Source organism: Emys orbicularis, chromosome 11, assembly GCF_028017835.1.
Source record: "Emys orbicularis isolate rEmyOrb1 chromosome 11, rEmyOrb1.hap1, whole genome shotgun sequence".
NCBI lineage: Eukaryota > Metazoa > Chordata > Testudines > Emydidae > Emys > Emys orbicularis.
Window position 1 is genome coordinate 40240314 of NC_088693.1, and position 18889 is coordinate 40259202.

The 18889-nt window shown below is 38.7% G+C and overlaps 1 protein-coding gene across 1 annotated transcript in view; it reads right to left on the reverse strand.

Annotated features, from left to right (window-relative positions):
* The window catches only part of LOC135885677 (neurabin-1-like), a 64483-nt gene that overhangs the window by 23995 nt on the left and 21599 nt on the right, over nt 1-18889 (reverse strand). Inside the window, exons 9-14 of the mRNA XM_065413570.1 lie at nt 16483-16579; nt 16221-16404; nt 11788-11939; nt 8301-8634; nt 2474-2558; nt 304-375 (exon numbers count right to left, since the gene is read on the reverse strand). Of these exons, the coding sequence (XP_065269642.1) occupies nt 304-375; nt 2474-2558; nt 8301-8634; nt 11788-11939; nt 16221-16404; nt 16483-16579 (924 nt within the window). The remainder of the gene's footprint in view (nt 1-303; nt 376-2473; nt 2559-8300; nt 8635-11787; nt 11940-16220; nt 16405-16482; nt 16580-18889) is intronic.

Sequence of the window (18889 nt, forward strand, 5' to 3'; positions counted from 1 at the left end):
GATGGCTTAACACTTTCAAACCAGTATCCTGGACTACTGAGAATTACTCCCGAAGTGGCATTTCTTGCTACATTACAATATAATTTTTGCTTGCAAGCTGAATAGAATTTGTTTCATAATATGAGTAACTAACATGTAAAACTATTTTCCTTATTTCATAAGCATAGAAGCCCATCTTCCCATCAATGTACTGATTTATGCGATATTTAATTGCTCTTATACTAACATGTACTTGAGCCTTAAGAACAACAGTAATGGTAGTTAATTATTTTAAAGAATGCAATATATATTTATAAAAAATACCGGCTATCCAGAGAGCTCCTTGGATTTTCCTTCTCTTGTTTCTTGCCTTTACCACCAGATTTCCGTAAACCTCTGGAAAAAAAACAAAAACAAAAACAAACCCAAAACCATTTTTTTAAATACAATTACTACAATTTAATGCTTTATATCAAAAGGAGTTAAATATTTGTTATGTATTAATACAAATTTAATTCATAACACATTCATAAAAGTAATTTAAAAAATACTACACACAGTGGAGCCCAATTTTGAAGAATATCTTTCATGTGATTTAAGGTGCATTACTACGTACAGGCGAAGACACGCAAGAAGGAAGGAAAAGATTTAATTTAATAATACACTCTATAGGAGTGTATATGCTAAAGAAATAGATATAAGGTCCCAGCCCCAAGCAGTTTACTATCTAATGCATAAAAACACCAGTACTGATACGTTTACCATTGGGAGATAGAGGAGGTCAACACAGAGAAAACCAGTTAAAGGGAAAAAAAATGTTGGACTCAGGGCCTGTGTACTCATTTCACAATGGTACCAAATTCCATGTGAGCAACCCCTACGTTCCACAGCAACATTTACTCTATTTCCATATATTTAATGATCCAAACTTTAAAATGCCACTTGATGGCATTTCACTTGATGTGAAATTTGTTGATTACTTTCAAGGATGGGGGTGGGGGGTTTTCTTTTGCTATGCTCTCCAGTCAGTCTGACTCCATCCTCAGGTTCCTGCTATGCTGGATAGGTGGCTTGGCTGCGTTGCCCTCCAAAGTACCATGGAAAGGGGGAAGCTTATAGCTGCTTTGTCAGCTGTTCTCCCCATCTCCCCAAATCTCAGCTGTTGCACCATCCTCCCAGCAAGCCAACACCTTAATCTATACTTTTGATTCTCCCCTGACCCTCTCTTCCCAGCCTTAAACTGGACTGCAGATTTGACTCCCTGATACCCTGCTGCCTGCCTCTGTGGAACAGTGTAGTGAGCATGCATTATAATCTAATCCCATCCATGTGAGGAAAGGTAGGGCAAAATAGGCATCTGAAAAACAGGTAGAACCAAGCAGAGAAACAGAAAATACTGGGCTCCTGGCTCCAGCAAAAAGGTTACATTCTGAACATGGTAAGATACGAAAACAAACAATTAAAGCACCCAAGTAAGCATAACTCTGCTCTGTAGTGTTGCCATGCAACAATCTTATGGTTAAGGCATTTTAGTGTTTAGTCTCATTTTAGATTAAATTTATTTTTTTTAAAAAACGTTTGCTAACCTCATATCCCGGGGGTAATAAAGTAAATGGAGACAATAGCCATATTTGCTAAGGGCAGTCCATGGCTTCAGTTCCATTAATAATAATCATAATAAAATTAGAGAGACAAGGTGAGTGAGGTAAAATCTTTTAATGGACCAACTTCTGTTGGTGAAAGAGACAAGCTTTCAAGCTCTTCTTCAGTTATACTGCTACAACACCACTGCAAACAATAAGATGGTGGCTGTTTTGAAAGAAGGCAATTCTTTGAGGAATTCTCTGACAAACCACTCTCCAACCTCTGCTTAAAGGAGGAACTTTAACTTACGAAGATTAGTGGCAAAAAGTGATCACTAATCCTAAAAAATATTTCAAGCATTTGAAGAGGATGCATTATTCAGATACTAAGATCATTCAGGAGAAAAAAAAGTGTCTGTTTTAAGTGCAAAACATATAATTTTGTGTGTATGTATTATGGAGCTGCAGCTGGCACCTCCATAATACACATAACACAATTATATTATAAGTACACTGTCCCACAAACTCTATGTATGTGTTTACACATTTTGTTTTGGTAATTCTACCATGCCAAGCACGAGAGTGAAAGTGGACAAGGACCAAGTGGGTATTAATATATGCTATTGGAGCTGGAATTACCGCAGCTGCTGGCACCAGACTTGCTCTCCAATGGATCCTCATTAAAGGATTTAAAATGTGCTCATTCTAATTACAGGGCCTCGTAGTAGACTGCTAGCTAAAGGAATTTAGGAATTTGGAGATCGGACCTTGGGGGCAGGGGAGGAGTGGGAGAAAGAGTATCACAAATGCACAGGAAAAGTATGTTTCACAATATTTTCTATTTAAAGATGGTAACTTAGCATAAATAATATTTAAAGCCACTTATTCCTCCACCAACTCATAAGTCTTACCCAAAATCTGGAAATCTCCTTTTGGCCTTTCCTGATGACGCAACATCATTTGTTTCTCCTGTCTTGTCTTCATTTCTCTTGTCATCTATGTGAAAAAAGAAAAATAAATATTCTGTAAACTTACTAAGCTATCTGTAAGCTTTGAGTGTATTTGTTAAGATGCATGCACTTCCCAACCACAACAAAATTTAAAAAGAAACTCAAAGCATAAGTTCACAGTAATTAATTCACATCCACTGTACAGCTACAGGAGTGGAAAACTAGTGTTAACTGCATGAAGGGGATAGATCTTTCAACTTCCCATTGGAGTATGAATAGTTGTAATTATTCTTTCCAATGTTTATTACCTTACATTTGTCAATAGTTAATTTTATTTGCCATCATGCTCTCCATTCAGATAGCATTGTCAGTCCTCTCAAATTCCTCAGTCTTCCTCTTGTCTTGACTAACCTAAGTAACTGTATCACCTGCAAAATTTGCTACTTCACTGTTCACATGCTTTCGTTTGCCGATAATACCAAGCCGGGAGGGCTTGCAAGTGCTTTGAAAGATAGGATTAAAATTCAAAATGATCTGGACAAACTGGAGAAATTCAATAAGGACAAATGCAAAGTACTCCACTTAGGAAGGAACAATCAGTTGCACACATACAAAATGGGAAACGACTGCCTAGGAAGGAGTACTGCAGAAAGGGATCTGGGGGGTCATAGTAGATCACAAGCTAAATATGAGTCAACAGTGTAACACTGTTGCAAAAAAAAAAAAAAAAAAAAAAAAGCAAACATCATTCTGGGATGTATTAGCAGGAGTACTCTAAGCAAGATACAAGAAGTAATTCTTCCACTCTACTCCATGCTGATTAGGCCTCAACTGAGTATTATGTCCAGTTCTGGGAGCCACATTTCAAAAACGATGTGGGGAAAGTCCAGAGAAGAACAACAAAAATTATGAAAGGTCTAGAAAACATGACCTATGAGGGAAGATTGAAAAAACTGGGTTTGTTTAGTCTGGAGAAGAGAAGACAGAGGGGACATGATAACAGTTTCAAGTACATAAAAGGCTGTTACAAGGAGGAGGGAGAAAAATTGTTCTTCTTAACCTCTGAGGATAGGACACGAAGCAATGGGCTTAAATTGTAGCAAGGGCGGTTTAGGTTGGACATTAGGAAACACTTCCTAACTCCTCAGAGTGGTTAAACACTGGAATAAATTGCCTAGGGAGGTGGTGGAATCTCCATCATTGGGGATTTTTAAGAGCAGGTTGGACAAACACCTTTCAGGGATGGTCTAGATAATACTTAGTCCTGCCTTGAGTGCAGGTGACTGGACTAGATGACCTCTCAAGGTCCCCTCCAGTTCTATGATTCAGTAAATCATAGCCTTTCCAATGATACAAGACCCATCTAGCATAAAATAGATCTCAGTTATATCATATTCATATCATAAGCATATTTTCATAAAGAATATGGAGTGCAACATCACATGGTTAATTATCCAAACTGATAGTCCAGGAGGAAAGGGGGGGGGGGGATTCGATATGCAAGGAACTGAACCAGAATTCCATTTTTTAAACTGGAACAAAGACAGAAGTATTGATTCCAAGAAGCTGAAAATTCCAGCAATTTTACAGTTTCTTCATGACGGTCTATGCACAGTCCTGATGTACAACTCAGTAGGGTCCAGCTTTTCACCCTAGGAAGTGTCTTCAACTCAGACTACCACTTTTCTTTGGCTTACTATCCCCCATGTTATCAAATTTAAGAGCAGTTCAATTGACAAAACCTCTGCATCAGCCCATCTTTTCCACTTGGGATCTCCCTATAGTATTGTAAACCCTTATGTTTACTTCCTTTGAACCTCTCAATTTATTGGATCCATTTATTTTAACAATTAAATGCATTTCTTGTTGGCAACTACATCCACTGGGTGGATATCTGAAACCACTGCATTCTCCGTGGAAGAACTGTACCATATTTTCATGAGGCAAAGTAGCTCTTAGAACAGCTTCTGGTTAAACTTCAAAAGGAACACTCCACTCCGTATTTCCCAAGACACTGTACTGCTTTCATTTTGTTCTAATACAGCCCAACAGAAAAAAAGCATGGTACAAGCTGGATGAAACTCTCTCTCTAAGCAATGAATATAAGAAACTATGTCCCTATTCATTTAATACTACTCAAAGCATGAAGGAAAGCAGTCATTAAAAACTCCTGTAAGCAAGAGGATATATTATATTCCTGAAACATGTGTCTACCCCATTTCCTGAGACGATCAGGGCCCATATCACAAGGTTAATGAAAACCTCTTGCAAAAAAAGTATTGGCTTCAGTGGATATGATATGGTAAGCAACAACCTGATTTTCAAATCACATTCACTAGATGTTACAAAATGGATCTTCAAGCATCGACAGGAGGGTGTTTCAGTCAACAGTCCTTAAGTAGATATTTCAAAGGCTTCAACCAGGGCTATCTGTCCTTACCTCTTCCCCCCCTCATTTATTTTCCACTGCTCACTACTTGTCTATCAGGGAGGAATAGTGGAAAAATTATCAAGAATGGAAAAATTACTTATCTGCTAATTTTCTTTATTCTAGGAATCTCTCAGCCAATTTGGCCCACTTAGTGGAAAGCAAAATACATGTTTTTCATTAAAATATTAAGCTTTTATGGCAATGCGTAAAATTACTTTTTTTTTTAATAAATGTGTTAAAATAGAAAGTTATTAAGTAATGTTTTTATGATTTGGAATAGCTTCTGGAAGGCAGACAGAACAAATATCACCCTGAAAATGTTACAGCCACCCCAAGGCCTGTATATAGAGGAAGGTACAATACGGTCAACCGAGGACTAGTGGAGAGATTGCTAATTTCCTTTCTTTTAGTAGGTGAGTAAATTTTTTCATTCTAGGCACATTTACCATGCACTTATCTGCCTCCATGTTACACAGTTGCCTCACGTTTTTTAGATCTTAAATTACTGAGTAATTTAGAAAATGTTACTGGCAAATTTTTCCACTTCACTGTTCATCCTCTTTCAGATAATACATTAAATACTTCCTAGGTGCATCATACTAGGAATCTAATTCCATGTTGAACACTGTATATTTATTCCTACCTCTTATTTTCTATCCTTTCACTTCAACAATTTCCAGTCAATGACAGAACTTTACTTCTCATCTCATGACTTAGTTTCCTTTATGGCACTTTAAATCAGGTTATTTTGCAACAAAAAAGTTTAAAAACAGACATTTATTTCTCCAAGAGAATTTTATAAAGAAAGGTAACATTTTATAAAGAAAATGTGAAAGAGCAGTGCAACTGTTTAAAAAAACAAACAGACCAACTGATACAAGCTGTATGGATGGGATAGGAGGTAGAAAAGATTGTTCCTCCACCATTAAATATAATTGGTAGGCATTAAATTTCATTAGATAGTTAGAATCCAGCCCACTGAAGTACCATTTAATGTCATTTTGTCCAGAGAATAAACTTGCAGTATTAGTAATCTATCATCTTTGATGAACGGCGTTAAACTCTACAACGCCACCAGTTTTAAGACAAGCACTTGAAACACTTCCTCGTGTCACCAAGGGAAATTTCCGTACTCTGTGACAATACCTGCTTATGGTTCAGTGCAGAAGAAAACAAAATCACTTGCACATTATGTATACGCTATGACAAGACAATTTTTGTACAGTCAAGTGTACAGACCACTTCAGTGCTAGCACTCCAGAGATATGCTGAATCAGTAGATTACAAAACAGCTGCTGTTGGCTGAGGATCTAAAAATGATATTGTCCATTGCAATAGAGTGCAATCATTATCTGCCTTAACACAGCTTGTTAACTGGTGAAGGAAATACTTGCCTTACAAAATATTTAATCTGGTTCCTTTTTCAATTACTCTATGAGAAAAAGACTATATACTTTTCTTGAATTATGACTATTAGTGAGTAGCATGATTATAATCTGTTCAGCCTTCTCACATTCTTTGCATCCTAAAATATGAAAGCCCTAATATAGTAACTCACCAGAATGTTCACAACCTGCTATTTTGCTTGAACATTCAGCTCACCTTTGGAAAAGGTCAGGCCATTGCTGAAACTTTGCAGGAGTTAATTGACATCAGCTAAATGAATAAGTCTAAGGTCATGGCCCAAGGAAATGATGAGCTAAACTTGTAGTACGTGTACAGATACGTTTTTCTAAAATATGTACTCTAATTCAAATAGGAATTATTTCAGGGAACTTCTGTGGCCTGTACTATACAGGAGGTCACAGATTAATCACAGTGGTCCTTTCTGGCCTTGGAATCTATGAACTTCCCCCTTCCCTACTTCATTAATATACAGCATGCTGTCTGACTGCAAATGCCCACCCTAGCAGGGAGCTTGCTATTTTTCAGCGGTGCTGTATGTACATGATTTCTAAAGTGCTTTTGGATCTTTTAGCATGAGAAGCCTATCAAGGTACTTTGGCTAGGCTAGTCTGTTATTTTAAAACTTGAAATACTGTGATAAACTTCATGCAAATCCATGACTGATACAGACTCTCAGGCCTTGGCAAGACAAATTCTGCCTCAGTTTCTCCTTCTGAAAAAAATGGAGATATATCAACCTAATAATGCTGTGAGGGTTCAATTAATATTTGTAGAACACTATTTTTCATAGTTTTAAGTATTAAACAAAATCGTCATTTTCCATTTTAGATGCAGATTACACAGTAATTGGCATGATACATATTGTACATATGATGAATAAGAAAGTCCAGTCTCCATAAAAAAGGAGTTGTATCAAGCAAACAGTAAACAGAGCCGTACCCTAGGTGTCTAACACTGAGATTTTGTCATCTAACTTCATGCTCATGTTGTGAACCCAAAGCCTGACATGAACTGAAGTCAGAGTACCATTTTAATTTATTTTCTGAAATTTTCAGCAGCTTATATTTAGCAATTTCAGAGCAATCTAGTCTGTGTCTTTTGTTACCAAGCATCAGGTTCTGAATGCTAGAGGCTGCAGTATTACTTGAGTAATTACTGTTATCAGCATTTTCTTTTCTGTACTATTTTTAAGCTCTTTATTCTATTAAATTTAACACATTTTTCTTTCTATCAAGAGTCTTGTTCATTACAAAATACTGTGTCAGCTATTTTTCTATAAGAACAGGGGAAGAGTTATTTATCAAAACATCAAATGAAGTGTTTAATATTTAACCCCGGATGCTGGGATGATAGTTTGCTTCACTGAGCTATGTGTGCCTGCGCAAACTAGTCATCTTGGATTCACTGCAAAATTAGCCTTGAATGGTTTGTTTCAAAGGGACATTGAATAAGATGCTTTTAGCCACTGGTTGCTGCAAGATGTATCAAGATAGGGAAACTCACCTCCAGCATTGCTCCAGGTATGAAACTGGAATGCTGGTATTTAAACAGCAATGTAACATATATGGACTTTAAGAAGTAGTGTCCCCCTCTGCACAGAGGCTGCTACTATTCAATCATCTGTATCTAAACCCTGTTCCAAAAGAATATAACCCACATCATCTCCATTTTTCAGAGTGGCAGCCGTGTTAGTCTGTATCCGCAAAGCTTTCCTAACCTTGCTACAGTATGGACTAGGTATCCTGAATATGACAGTAATACTACATTGCTAAAATGTTTAACTAGTCTCATAGCATACAATTAATTTTACACTAAGAATAAATTTTACATTAGAATAAGTAGCTTCTCCTTTTCTAGGCAGAGAATGCAATAGCCACTGTTCAACACTAATTAAAAAAAAAAAATAGAGCATTTTGACCCAAAGGCCCTCAAAAAGCCTTTATGACTTACCTTTAGCCTCTCTTCCTTTCCCTTTTGATTCTCTGTGCCTGACATTCTTGGAATATGCTTGAGGAGAACTGGGAGTTACATCATCACTAGGAGGAGAGTGAGTAGTACTCGTGCTGTTTTCATTGTTTGGTTTGTGTATTGGAGAAGAGTGAGTGGAAACAGAAGGACTTGACTCTAACAAACTCTCTGTGCTTTCCACTGGTTCAGACTTTTCAATCCTTTGATCTGCATCGTTCAACTGGGATAAAGTTAGCTTTTCTGTTACTTCTAAAGACTTGACTTGACATGCTGTACCAATTTCTCTATTGTGGATAGCATCCTCTGTATCCTCATCCTATAAATATATTTTAAAATAAAAGAGGTTATGGTAAATATAGTATTCAATTGTGCAGTCATAACATTTATAGTAAAAGCCTTTAAAAAATAAAGCATTACAAAAACCAATCTTAAAACTTAATATGCCAAAGAAATTATGTCGACTGTTTTCTGTTTAAAACGTAGGAGTTTATTTTTCCTCAACGCACATGGAGATTGACCTTATAAACTACCTTTATTGTAATACAACATTTTAATTTTAATAAAAACAGACTTTCCATATTCCTCAAGCTTTTATGATCTGAGCACATAGATTATACTGGGATAAGGGGCCTGCATACAGACAGATAATTATACTATCACAGAACACAGAGAGCAGTCATCAGTAACTAAATTCTGATTTTATTAATCACTTGCAGTTCTCATCTGGAGCGAATTTTCAACTTTCTCCTCTTTCTACAGCTCCAAAAGCCAAAATTTCCTCTTCATCTGAACCAGTGAAACCCTCAGATATGCCTTCGTTATCTCTTGAAAATGGTGATTTCATGAATTGTGTCATCTTCCTAGGCTCCTCTCGGGTCCAACTAAATAATTCTACTAAAATCATTCAACTCCTGCCATTTCACACACTCCTGAAATTCTTTAATGGGCTTCCCCGCATCATCTGCATCAAGATCACGTTTTTTGACCTGACCTTCAAGGCTTAGCCAGAGTGTTCTACTCACAACTCCAGTCTCTTTCCTTTCTATTTCCCCTCTCGGTTTTCCCAGTCAAAAAGCCCCCTTTCTGAAATCTGGTCTTTTTGACATCCACAGTGCAGAGAAGGGCTTCACCAGAATACACATGCCAGCATGCAAAGAATGTTGACAGGACATTAAGGTGGAATGCCAACATTCTCTTAAGAAAAAAAACAGGAAGGGTCTCTAACACCACCTTCTCTTTGCACAACTTGGTATAAGGTAAAGCAGTAACTATGGCCTAAAGCTCACCTTTTGCAAGCTTAAGTCACTGCCACTAGGATAATGACCTTCCACATAAGAAATGTAAGGTCACAGAAAAGGAGTTGTCATCAGTTACCAGGACTACACGAATATGCCACAATACAGAGTTGTATCCTTGATGGGCCAGTTTGTCTAGGTTGGTGAACACAAGCACTCCCAACCCGTGCAGAAAGACTACTGCCAAGCATTTCATGAAAACATGGCACCAATGCCCAAAATCACATTTTTATTTTTTGGGGGAAAAAAACGAAAAAAAAACAAAAAACCCCACACAATATAAACAGGAACTGACAAAGAAAGGCAAATAATTTTAGAAAAGGATATACTATGAGCCAGAATGGAGGTAAACAATCAGGCAAAAGGAACTCCTTCTCCAGAAGAGGAAAGCAAAACTGGCTTGAAACACATGGGCAGCAAAATATATAGCCGGCCATGTTCCCTCTAAGCTGCGCAGCTGCCAAAGAGTCAACCAAGTGCCGCGCACTTGATTAGCAGAAACATGCACATCCGGCGACATGTGTTCAGGTGCCCCTCCTCCCGCTGCTCTGCAGCTGCGTTTCTCCTGCCCTCTGCCTTGGAGCTCCCGGCCAGCTGCTCCCACGACCCTCCTGCTCGCTGTGCAGAGTGGGGGAAGAAGGAGGTGCTGATGTCAGGGTGTCCCTCTCCTCCCTAACCATGTACCCCATCTCTGCAGAGCGGGGAAGGGGAGACAGGGCTCAGGAGCAGGACAGAGCTGCTGTGGTCTGAATGAGCCTTCTGGTGAGTGCCCCTCTGCTTAAAGGAGACAGCGCACGGTCTCTCACACTTCCCCAGCAGCCAGCGCGCGCACACACACACAGTCTTTTTCACATTCACCTCCCAACACGTGTTGTTATTATTGTTTTCTTGGTACTTCCTGCAATGCACATATATTCTCTATAATTCTATTCTTTCAAAGTGCTGTTATTTTAGTTTTTTGAATGGTGTATGTATTTAATAATTTCATTTCTCTCTTATGCTTAAATTTAATTCTTTGAGTAGTGAGTTCTAAAATGCCTAACCTGTCCTGGCTGGAGTAATTATATATTTTTAAAAAGTTACCATAGGGATATTATATTTAGGTTTTCTGTTTCTACTGGTGGCACACGTCACCTCAATATTGGTGCACATAAAATTCATTCCACAAATGCATGGAAAAAATTAGAGGGAACATTGATAGCTGGGAGGAATAACATGCAATGTCTGCTAGTGGGTTTGGTCCATGCGCTACTCAGACTACTGCTGCCTGATATGGCCCAAGAATGGTCTTTGAGCTTTGGAAGTTCTGTTGGTTTTGGGGCTAAGTGAGTATTAATCTAGGATTGGAAAACCTGTTTCTGGTGGCTTCAGACATAGATGTCTAGCTGCTGTCTAACACAATGGTCAAAATGATTACTGGCTAGAGCTATGCCTTCTCATTTCCTGAGGTGGAGAAATATGAAAGGATAAAGCTGTGCATGCTACCACAATGAAGATGAAGTTCCAAGCTCGTACAATTATCAAGAGCAGTGATCCATCCAGGCAATACTCAAAGAACGTAAGACAAGGAATAGAAACTGAGAAAGCCTAGCCTCAATTAAATTTTACTGTTGGCAATGCAAGGCTAGACAATAAAATGGTTTGAAGCTAAGTAATATTCTCTAATGTGTACCAGAATACTATATTGACACCCTCTTTCTTGTGGAGTCAAGTGGCCTTTACAAAGAGGAGACAGATTTTATTTTAAACCAAGTTTTGGAAGATATAACATGCTACAAACGGAGAATTAAAGGTTAGCAAGTAAGTGTATTTCAAATAGAAAAATTACCAGACTACTTGTTTAAATTTATCACTTATATTCAAGTTAACAGTTGTTTTTCACAAAGACTGTTTTTAAAGTTATGCATAGAGGGTGAACTTTGAAGGAATTGTTCACCCAACCTAGCATGAGCATCAGTTTTAGCTGATTTGATCTGGTTTAGTTTAAGAAACGTCATAAAGTTGTGTGTTGAACAGCTTACACATTTCTAGCTTAATGGTAAATAATTCTTTAGTGGATTTACTGATTCTAGTCAGAAGTCACAAAGTAGAACTTAATTTTGGATAGTTATTTTAAATGGTGAATATAAATGAAAACAGTGTACTGAATATATATTATACATAGATATTGGTACCTGTAGATCTGATTTCTGCTGTCCAGTTCCAAGAGATTCTTTTAGCTTTGATCGAGAAGGTGGCTGACGTTTTACTTTCAGAGCAAGCTGAGCTTTTGCTTTATGGGCACTAGTATCTAATCTTGGAGTATCCCCCATAAAAGTATCAAAATCTGCAACAAACAAAATACTTACAAAAAGTTGTGCCAGGAAAGTTCTCAAACAAATTAATCTTAGCAAGCGCCAAGTATTTTCTGTTACTTTCAGTATACATCTTCAAAAGTAAAAACAAAATTTCTCTCATCTGCTAATTGTTTACCATTATGAGAATACCATTTTATATGAACGTTGTGTCCCTATATCTGTCAGTCAGAGATGTGGCAGCCAATCTGAAAGTAGGCTCTTTCAGTCCCTTTTCCTCCAACAGACATTTCCCCACTCCCACCCTCCCACACCGGAGCTGAGAATTTCCAAAACTGCAGAAAAACAAGTTAGGCTCCTCCAAGTTTTCCAAAGAGCCACCTTCCCTGAGCCTGACACCTGACTGGAAGCAAGAGATCATGAAAACCTGAATCTTATTTGTAGATTCTCTGACAGCTTCTGGGCAGGAAAGGAGGGGCATCTGGGTTCAGAAGAACCAATCTCAACAGTTTTAAGAATGGAGTAATACAGATCAGTTACTGCCAATGTAAAACCCTCTTACCAAAAAACTGGTAATCCATCATCATCCAAGATTGATTTTTGCTCTCCTAGACACCTTCTGAGTGTCTTAGTGAGGTTGGAAACTAAGTAGCCTATTCCTTGGGGGAAAACCCCATTAGGATTTTCCAAGGAATGAGAGGGAGGGGTAGGACAAAGAGCAGGGAAAGGAAAATTAGAATTTGGCCCAGCTCTCCCTTCTTCAGGAAGTCCACTCGGGGTTGGGGGGAGGGGGGGGGGAGATTTTCCCATTGAGAGGTAGCACACAGGTCCCTGGAAACAGTGAAGAAGGAGGCTAAGTGTCCTGTTTCAGAATCTTCTTTGGAGAAGATGGGAAGGGAGCCCCAAAGGAGGAAGAGGTGAATAATCTAAAGTTAACCCAAGCAATGGCCCTTAGGTGAAATCTCACAAGCTGATGAACAAGGAGCAGCCTGGGATGTCTCAACCTCCAGGATGATCCTTGTTGTGATTCTCTGAGCTGGTGTCCTCCTCTTTAATGTCTGGTTCTTCTTCTGTTCTCAGAGTCCCGAAACTGAAAGAGGCTATTAGAGTATGGTAGGGGCACCCTATTCAGAGTCAATCATTTTCCTCTTCTTCCTTGTGCTCACCATAGCAGAACTGTAGAAGAGGTTTGGGGAGAAGATGGACACACTGAACAGTAAGGACTCACTGCAGGAATTGAACAGAATAGGCTTTTTTGGTATCTCTGCCTTCCCCCTCCGATTCTTTTAAAAGTCTTAAAACTTCTTCTGCTTCACCAGAGCTCTGAAGTACGGGGTCTCAAGAAAACACAACCACCACATCTAAAGACTGGGCTACTGCCGCTGTTCCAGAAAGAGGCAAGAGAATAAATGGCAGAAGTCTGCTTGCCTTTCACAGATGGGGGTGGGGGAGACTAGGCACAAAAAAACTCTAGCTCTGGATTGGTTGCTACCTGCTTGACAGATGAGAGGACACATGTATATCGGACACATGTGACAAAAGCTGGTAACTGCTGCAGATGCCATATGCACGGATATACCGTTACACGTTAAAAGTTGAACATTTCACCTGTTCATGCCAACACCTCAATTTTTTTTTTTTTTTTTGAACAGGGCTTGCATTTCTCCTCAGAGGAGACCATCCAGGAACTTTGAAGGCTGTAAGTTGAGGGCAGTGTACATGAGTGTCTGTAGAAATTCTACCCCATCATTTTTTAAGAATCATAGCGATGGCAACTCAAATCCTATAAAATATGGATGTATCAGAAGAGGTACTGCTAGTAGAGATAAGGAAGTATTAAATGCCATAGTACAAGGCATTATTAGTAAGACCTCATCTAGAATACTCTGTACTGTTCTGGTCACCCATGTTCAGGAAAGATGCATTCAAACTGGAACAGGTGCAGAGAAGGACTACTGTGATGATCAGGAGACTGGAGAGTCTATTTGAGAAGAGATATCATTCTCTCTATAAATACATCAGGAAGGTAAACACCAGTAAGTGAGAAGAAATAGCTAAAGGATAATGTTGGCAGAAAAACAAAAGGGTATAAAACTGGCTATGAATAAATTTAGGCTGGAAATTAGAGGAATGTTTCTAAACATCAGAGGAATAAAGTTCTGGGACAGCCTTGCAATAGAAACAGCAGGGGAAGCAACCTACGCAGCATTAAGATGGAGTTTGTTAAGTTTGTGAACTGGATAATATGATGGGGTTGCCCACAACAGCAGGGGACTGCACTTGATAACCCAGGAGGTACCTTCCTGTCCTATGTTGAACACAGAACCATTATTTGTTTCAGATATTTTTAGGCCTCAGATAGCAGCTAACTGCAAATCTCTCCCCTCTACTCCTCCTATAAACACTCCGAACTACACAAAACTTCTGGAACTGGTACGGTAAACCTTGCAAATCCCAATCCCACAGCAACTTTTTACAGGATGGTCTTATGTTATCTTTAAGTCTCACCAGTCTACCCTAACAATTCACTGGCCTATTAGACCAAGAATCATCATCAACTTAGGGCAAAAGTTCTCAACCTTTTCCAGGATCCCCTTCCCCTATTTAGTACTATGGAAGTACTATGGAAGTATGGATGGTTTTGACCTCGATACCGGTTTGCAATCCCAAGCTTTAGAACTCATGCCATTGAGTATTAAAAAGAAGCATTCTCCCCCCCCCCCCCCCCCAGTTCTATTTCCACTTTTTTTCTCCAATACCTTGTATTTGTTCAGTTCCACACTGTCCAGTGTCTAAACTGGCCCTAGCAGCTAACGTGAAAGGAATCTACTGCAGTTCCTAACAAACCCCTAAACAATCAATCAAGACCAAATTTGCACATCTTCATAAATAAAGCTGACCAAAGTCAAAGTCATCCCAATAACCTGATGGGAGTTTAAACATCTTTCCACAGGTATTTAAAGGGAACTGCTAAGTGCTGGATTGCCTGGGGTAGACAAAGCAAAGCAGAAACTAGAGGAGAATGTTACATTCGGTCTCTCTCCCGGGTTAGCATTCTCTCTCTTGCGCATTTATTTGTATCCAAGGAGAGAAGACATGGTTAATCAATCACATATAGGTAGTGGAGTACAAAATCACCTTAACAAAATAAGGACAAATAGGAGACTCTAGTAAATATACATGAACCTAGGGGGAAAAAAAAAAAAAAGGTCAGGCAATGTTTTCCACTGGAATATGCATATGAGCATACTTTGAGTTAGACAGATGAAATATTCAAATGGCTGACACATTTTCATCCTGTAAAACTTTTAGGCATGTATTTGTTTAGTCATTTAGATCCAGCACCAAAACAAGTCCATCCATCCTTCAGTACCAAGCAAACAGATGTAGATTCCCTGAAGTCCACAGACTGTGATTGGAACAATGCTTTCCATAAAGATGTGCAAAGCTATAAATAAAAAAAAAAGATGCTCCTTTGGAAAGATTCTTAGGAAAATTTGATAAGTCTTCTGATCACCAAACAGACGTTCAGGAAATGGGATAACACTGCATTAGAAGCTTCCATTAATTTAAGGGTTTCTGGACAGCCGGTCAGATCTCAATATTTGAGTCAATTGGGTAAAGTTTATTTACTAAACTCATAAGATCTTCACATTGAAAGGAAAAAAATTATTCCATTCAGACTTGGTGGTTTTATGACCTGGAAACTGTATTCCCAATGAGGACACATGATAAATAAAGTTACCTCTATCCAAGAAGCCAGTTTCCCGGCAAATAATGACTCAAGACACTAAAGTAAGCAAATACACTTCCCAAGGTTGTAGCAAAGGTGTTGCCAAAAATGCCTATCTTTTTCCTTTGTGTTTGGTACAGCATTCTGATAAGATCCCTATCATATAATATTGCCTATCATGTAAATCGTCCTTTTCTAGTACATTAAGAAAACATCAAAGAGCCATTCAAAGTAGAACTCAACGCTTGTTTAAAAATAAAAAAAAAATTTCCAGGGTACTTAAGCAAATACATCACAGTGTCCAATCTACACACTTCTTTTCATCAAGATATGTATAATGCTCCATTAAAAAGGACCACAGTCAACTTTGTGCTAATCACCTCCCACACAATCCCCAAAATCCAGTATAGGTACAAAACATTTTCTGTACTACGGTTTTTAACTCTCTCTTTTTTAAACACACAAACATAGCTCTCTTCCACCACACACACCCCTATTAACTTATTTGGTTACAGTTGATGCTTTAGAGCCTTTTATTATCATCACAGGTTTTTAATCTCTTTATTACTGCTCAACTTACCAGTATCTGAAGAAACAAATTTTTCCACTGCTGATGACTCTATTTCTTTTGTATTTTCTTCTTTAATCTCTGAGCATTCATTTCGTTTTTCTGGACTTTGAGAGGCAGTGTCCAGCAAAATGCTACTGCCAATCATACAAGGTATTCGCTCATATATTTTTAATTTGTTCTGAAGCTCTGAAATCTGCAAATGTTAAAATTCAAAGTTAGATGCCACTTCTCAAGAATGAGAAAACTGTATTAAAAATATTATATTGCCTACCTCCTCTTGGAATATGTTCAGTTGCGCTGCATGTTTCTTGTCTCTCTCGTCAAGAATCCTTGTATGATCCTCTTCTTTTTTCATAAATTCTATTTCTCTAGTGGGGGAAAGATACAATTGTACTGCAACATTAGAAGGGTTTCAGGTGATAAGGAAATATATTAAAATTGGTTATTTATTGAATTAATTATACTTGTTGCAACATCACTATTTAAACACTGCAAATGGCCATCACAGAACTTCCAGTAACGGTGTTCATTATTTTTGTAAGCCCACTCTCCCCTCAAGTATGTGCATTTTTATATATATAATATTATAAACACACACCCCAGGAAAAACAGGAGTTATAACTGTAAAGTTTACTTTGGGCTGAAGCTTAAAATGCTATCTAAGGTCAGTGGCACTTTTTCACTCTTAAGATTCTTTAGAAAATTCCATTTGGCTATTTTTACCTGTAAAAATTCAAACAAATATGTATGATTATAAGATGTTATGTGGATATAGAACCCAAACTATTGGAACTGCTCTGCCTTTTCTTAAGTTTTACATAAATAAGATGGCGCAGCTGCCAAAGTATTCTATATACATTCCATAGGTTGTGATAGAGTTCCAAAGTTAAGCGCCAATATCCTGTCAACTTCCTTTTTACGCCCACCCGAGTGAGTCTGTAATGGCCTGCGGTTTATGCAACAACAAAAATTATTCTGAAATTGCCTACCAAAGAAAGCGAGGAGGACAAAAGCAAATTGTCCCAGGGGAGAGAGGGAACATCTTACAGTGAAATAAAATGCAGCAATACCACTGTGCTGGAGAAAATCAAGCAACTAAAAGAATCTGACTGAAAATAATAGTCCAGGTCAGACAGACAGAGGTAACCGTGTACACAATGCAGTGTGGAGCTGAGAGCCAGAATGTAAGCAGACATATCCATGTTATGTTTGAGCTCCAGAGCAGGGAAGCTTCAAAGAACAGGAGAGGGACCTTCCAAGAGACTCTTAAATTGTGTGAAAAGGCACAGGGTAAGAGGTGGTAATTCTAGATGTGCATAGTAGAGGTAAACATCACAGACTGCACTCAGAGAAGCAGCAAGTGCAGAAACTGCATTGTGCGCTCACAGCAACTACTCAAAACATGCCACAGGTTTGTTTTGCACTATCAGACACTTCCAAGTGGACTTCAGGGATAGCTCAAATTTCAGTAGTCTACCTTGGAAAGAAGAAAGGAGTTAATGACCGTTGCTATATCTGAAAAAGAGCAGACTATTCACAGCCTCTTAGGAAGCTATGGCTGATATTTAGATACCAATCACAGATAGAGCGAAAAACGATCTCCGGCTCAATCAAGACTCGCTATGGGGACTCATGGACCTTTTCTTAGAGGCCTTACGTGAATGGCTCATGTGTAGCTTCTTGGGATCTCCTCCCTTCGAAGTACAGGGTTGTGGTGAGGTCTCCTGCCATGGCTCGGGTGGTTGAAGGGCAGACTCCGTGGGTAGGAGTTTGAGCCTCGGTTCTCTGTCCTTTCTGGATCTGGGCTTCAGTTGCTGACACAAACCACACTTCTGTGGGATGTTTCTCTCCCAGGTAGCAGACGCACTGAGAGTGTCCGTCAGTCACTGGGATAAATTCCTTGCAACTGAGACACTTCTTGAAGCCCATAGAGCCCCCCCAAACTGGGGCTTGATGAAAGAACAAAGTCTTTTCTTTTTCTAGACAATGGCCAAATAAAAATGTAAAGAAACTAAAGGAAGAAAAGAGGTTTCAGAAGGAAGCTAAAGATTAGTGATTCTAAAAAAAATTAACAATCCGTGAACGGACAGCTAAAGCGCAGTCTCTAACCGGGGTGGTTGAGAAGGAACTGAGAAGGGTTCGCTCACACACACTGGTTAGTCTCGTGGCAGAGCACAGGGTGGGATGAACGGACACGGCTACCAAAGTTCTCTGATTAGCAGCGCAGGGACGCAGACATACCTACAGTGGAGCACCCACAAGGACACTATTCGAAGAAGAAAGTTAAGTGGTCAATACTTAATTGATTAGTAAATGCCCCATTAATTTATTTATTTAGCACCTACGGACGTCAAACAGGGATTATGGCCCTATTGTGTTCAGCACCATGCAACAAAGAGTTTCTCTTTCAGAAACATCACAGTTAGAAAGAAACTATGGGAAAAAACAGGAAAAGTATTAATGCAACTATGATGTTATCTGATTAAAATATGACCATATAGATCATTGTTGCACTGTTATATATTTGCAACAAATCTTATACAAAATGTGGCACATAAGAGGTCTATGGAAAGATTATGATTTGCTGAATATGATTATGCTATTTGTATGCATGTATCATTTTTGTACTTGAATTTATGAGTATTGGCTCTATACCTGTATTTCAAATGTTTGCCCCT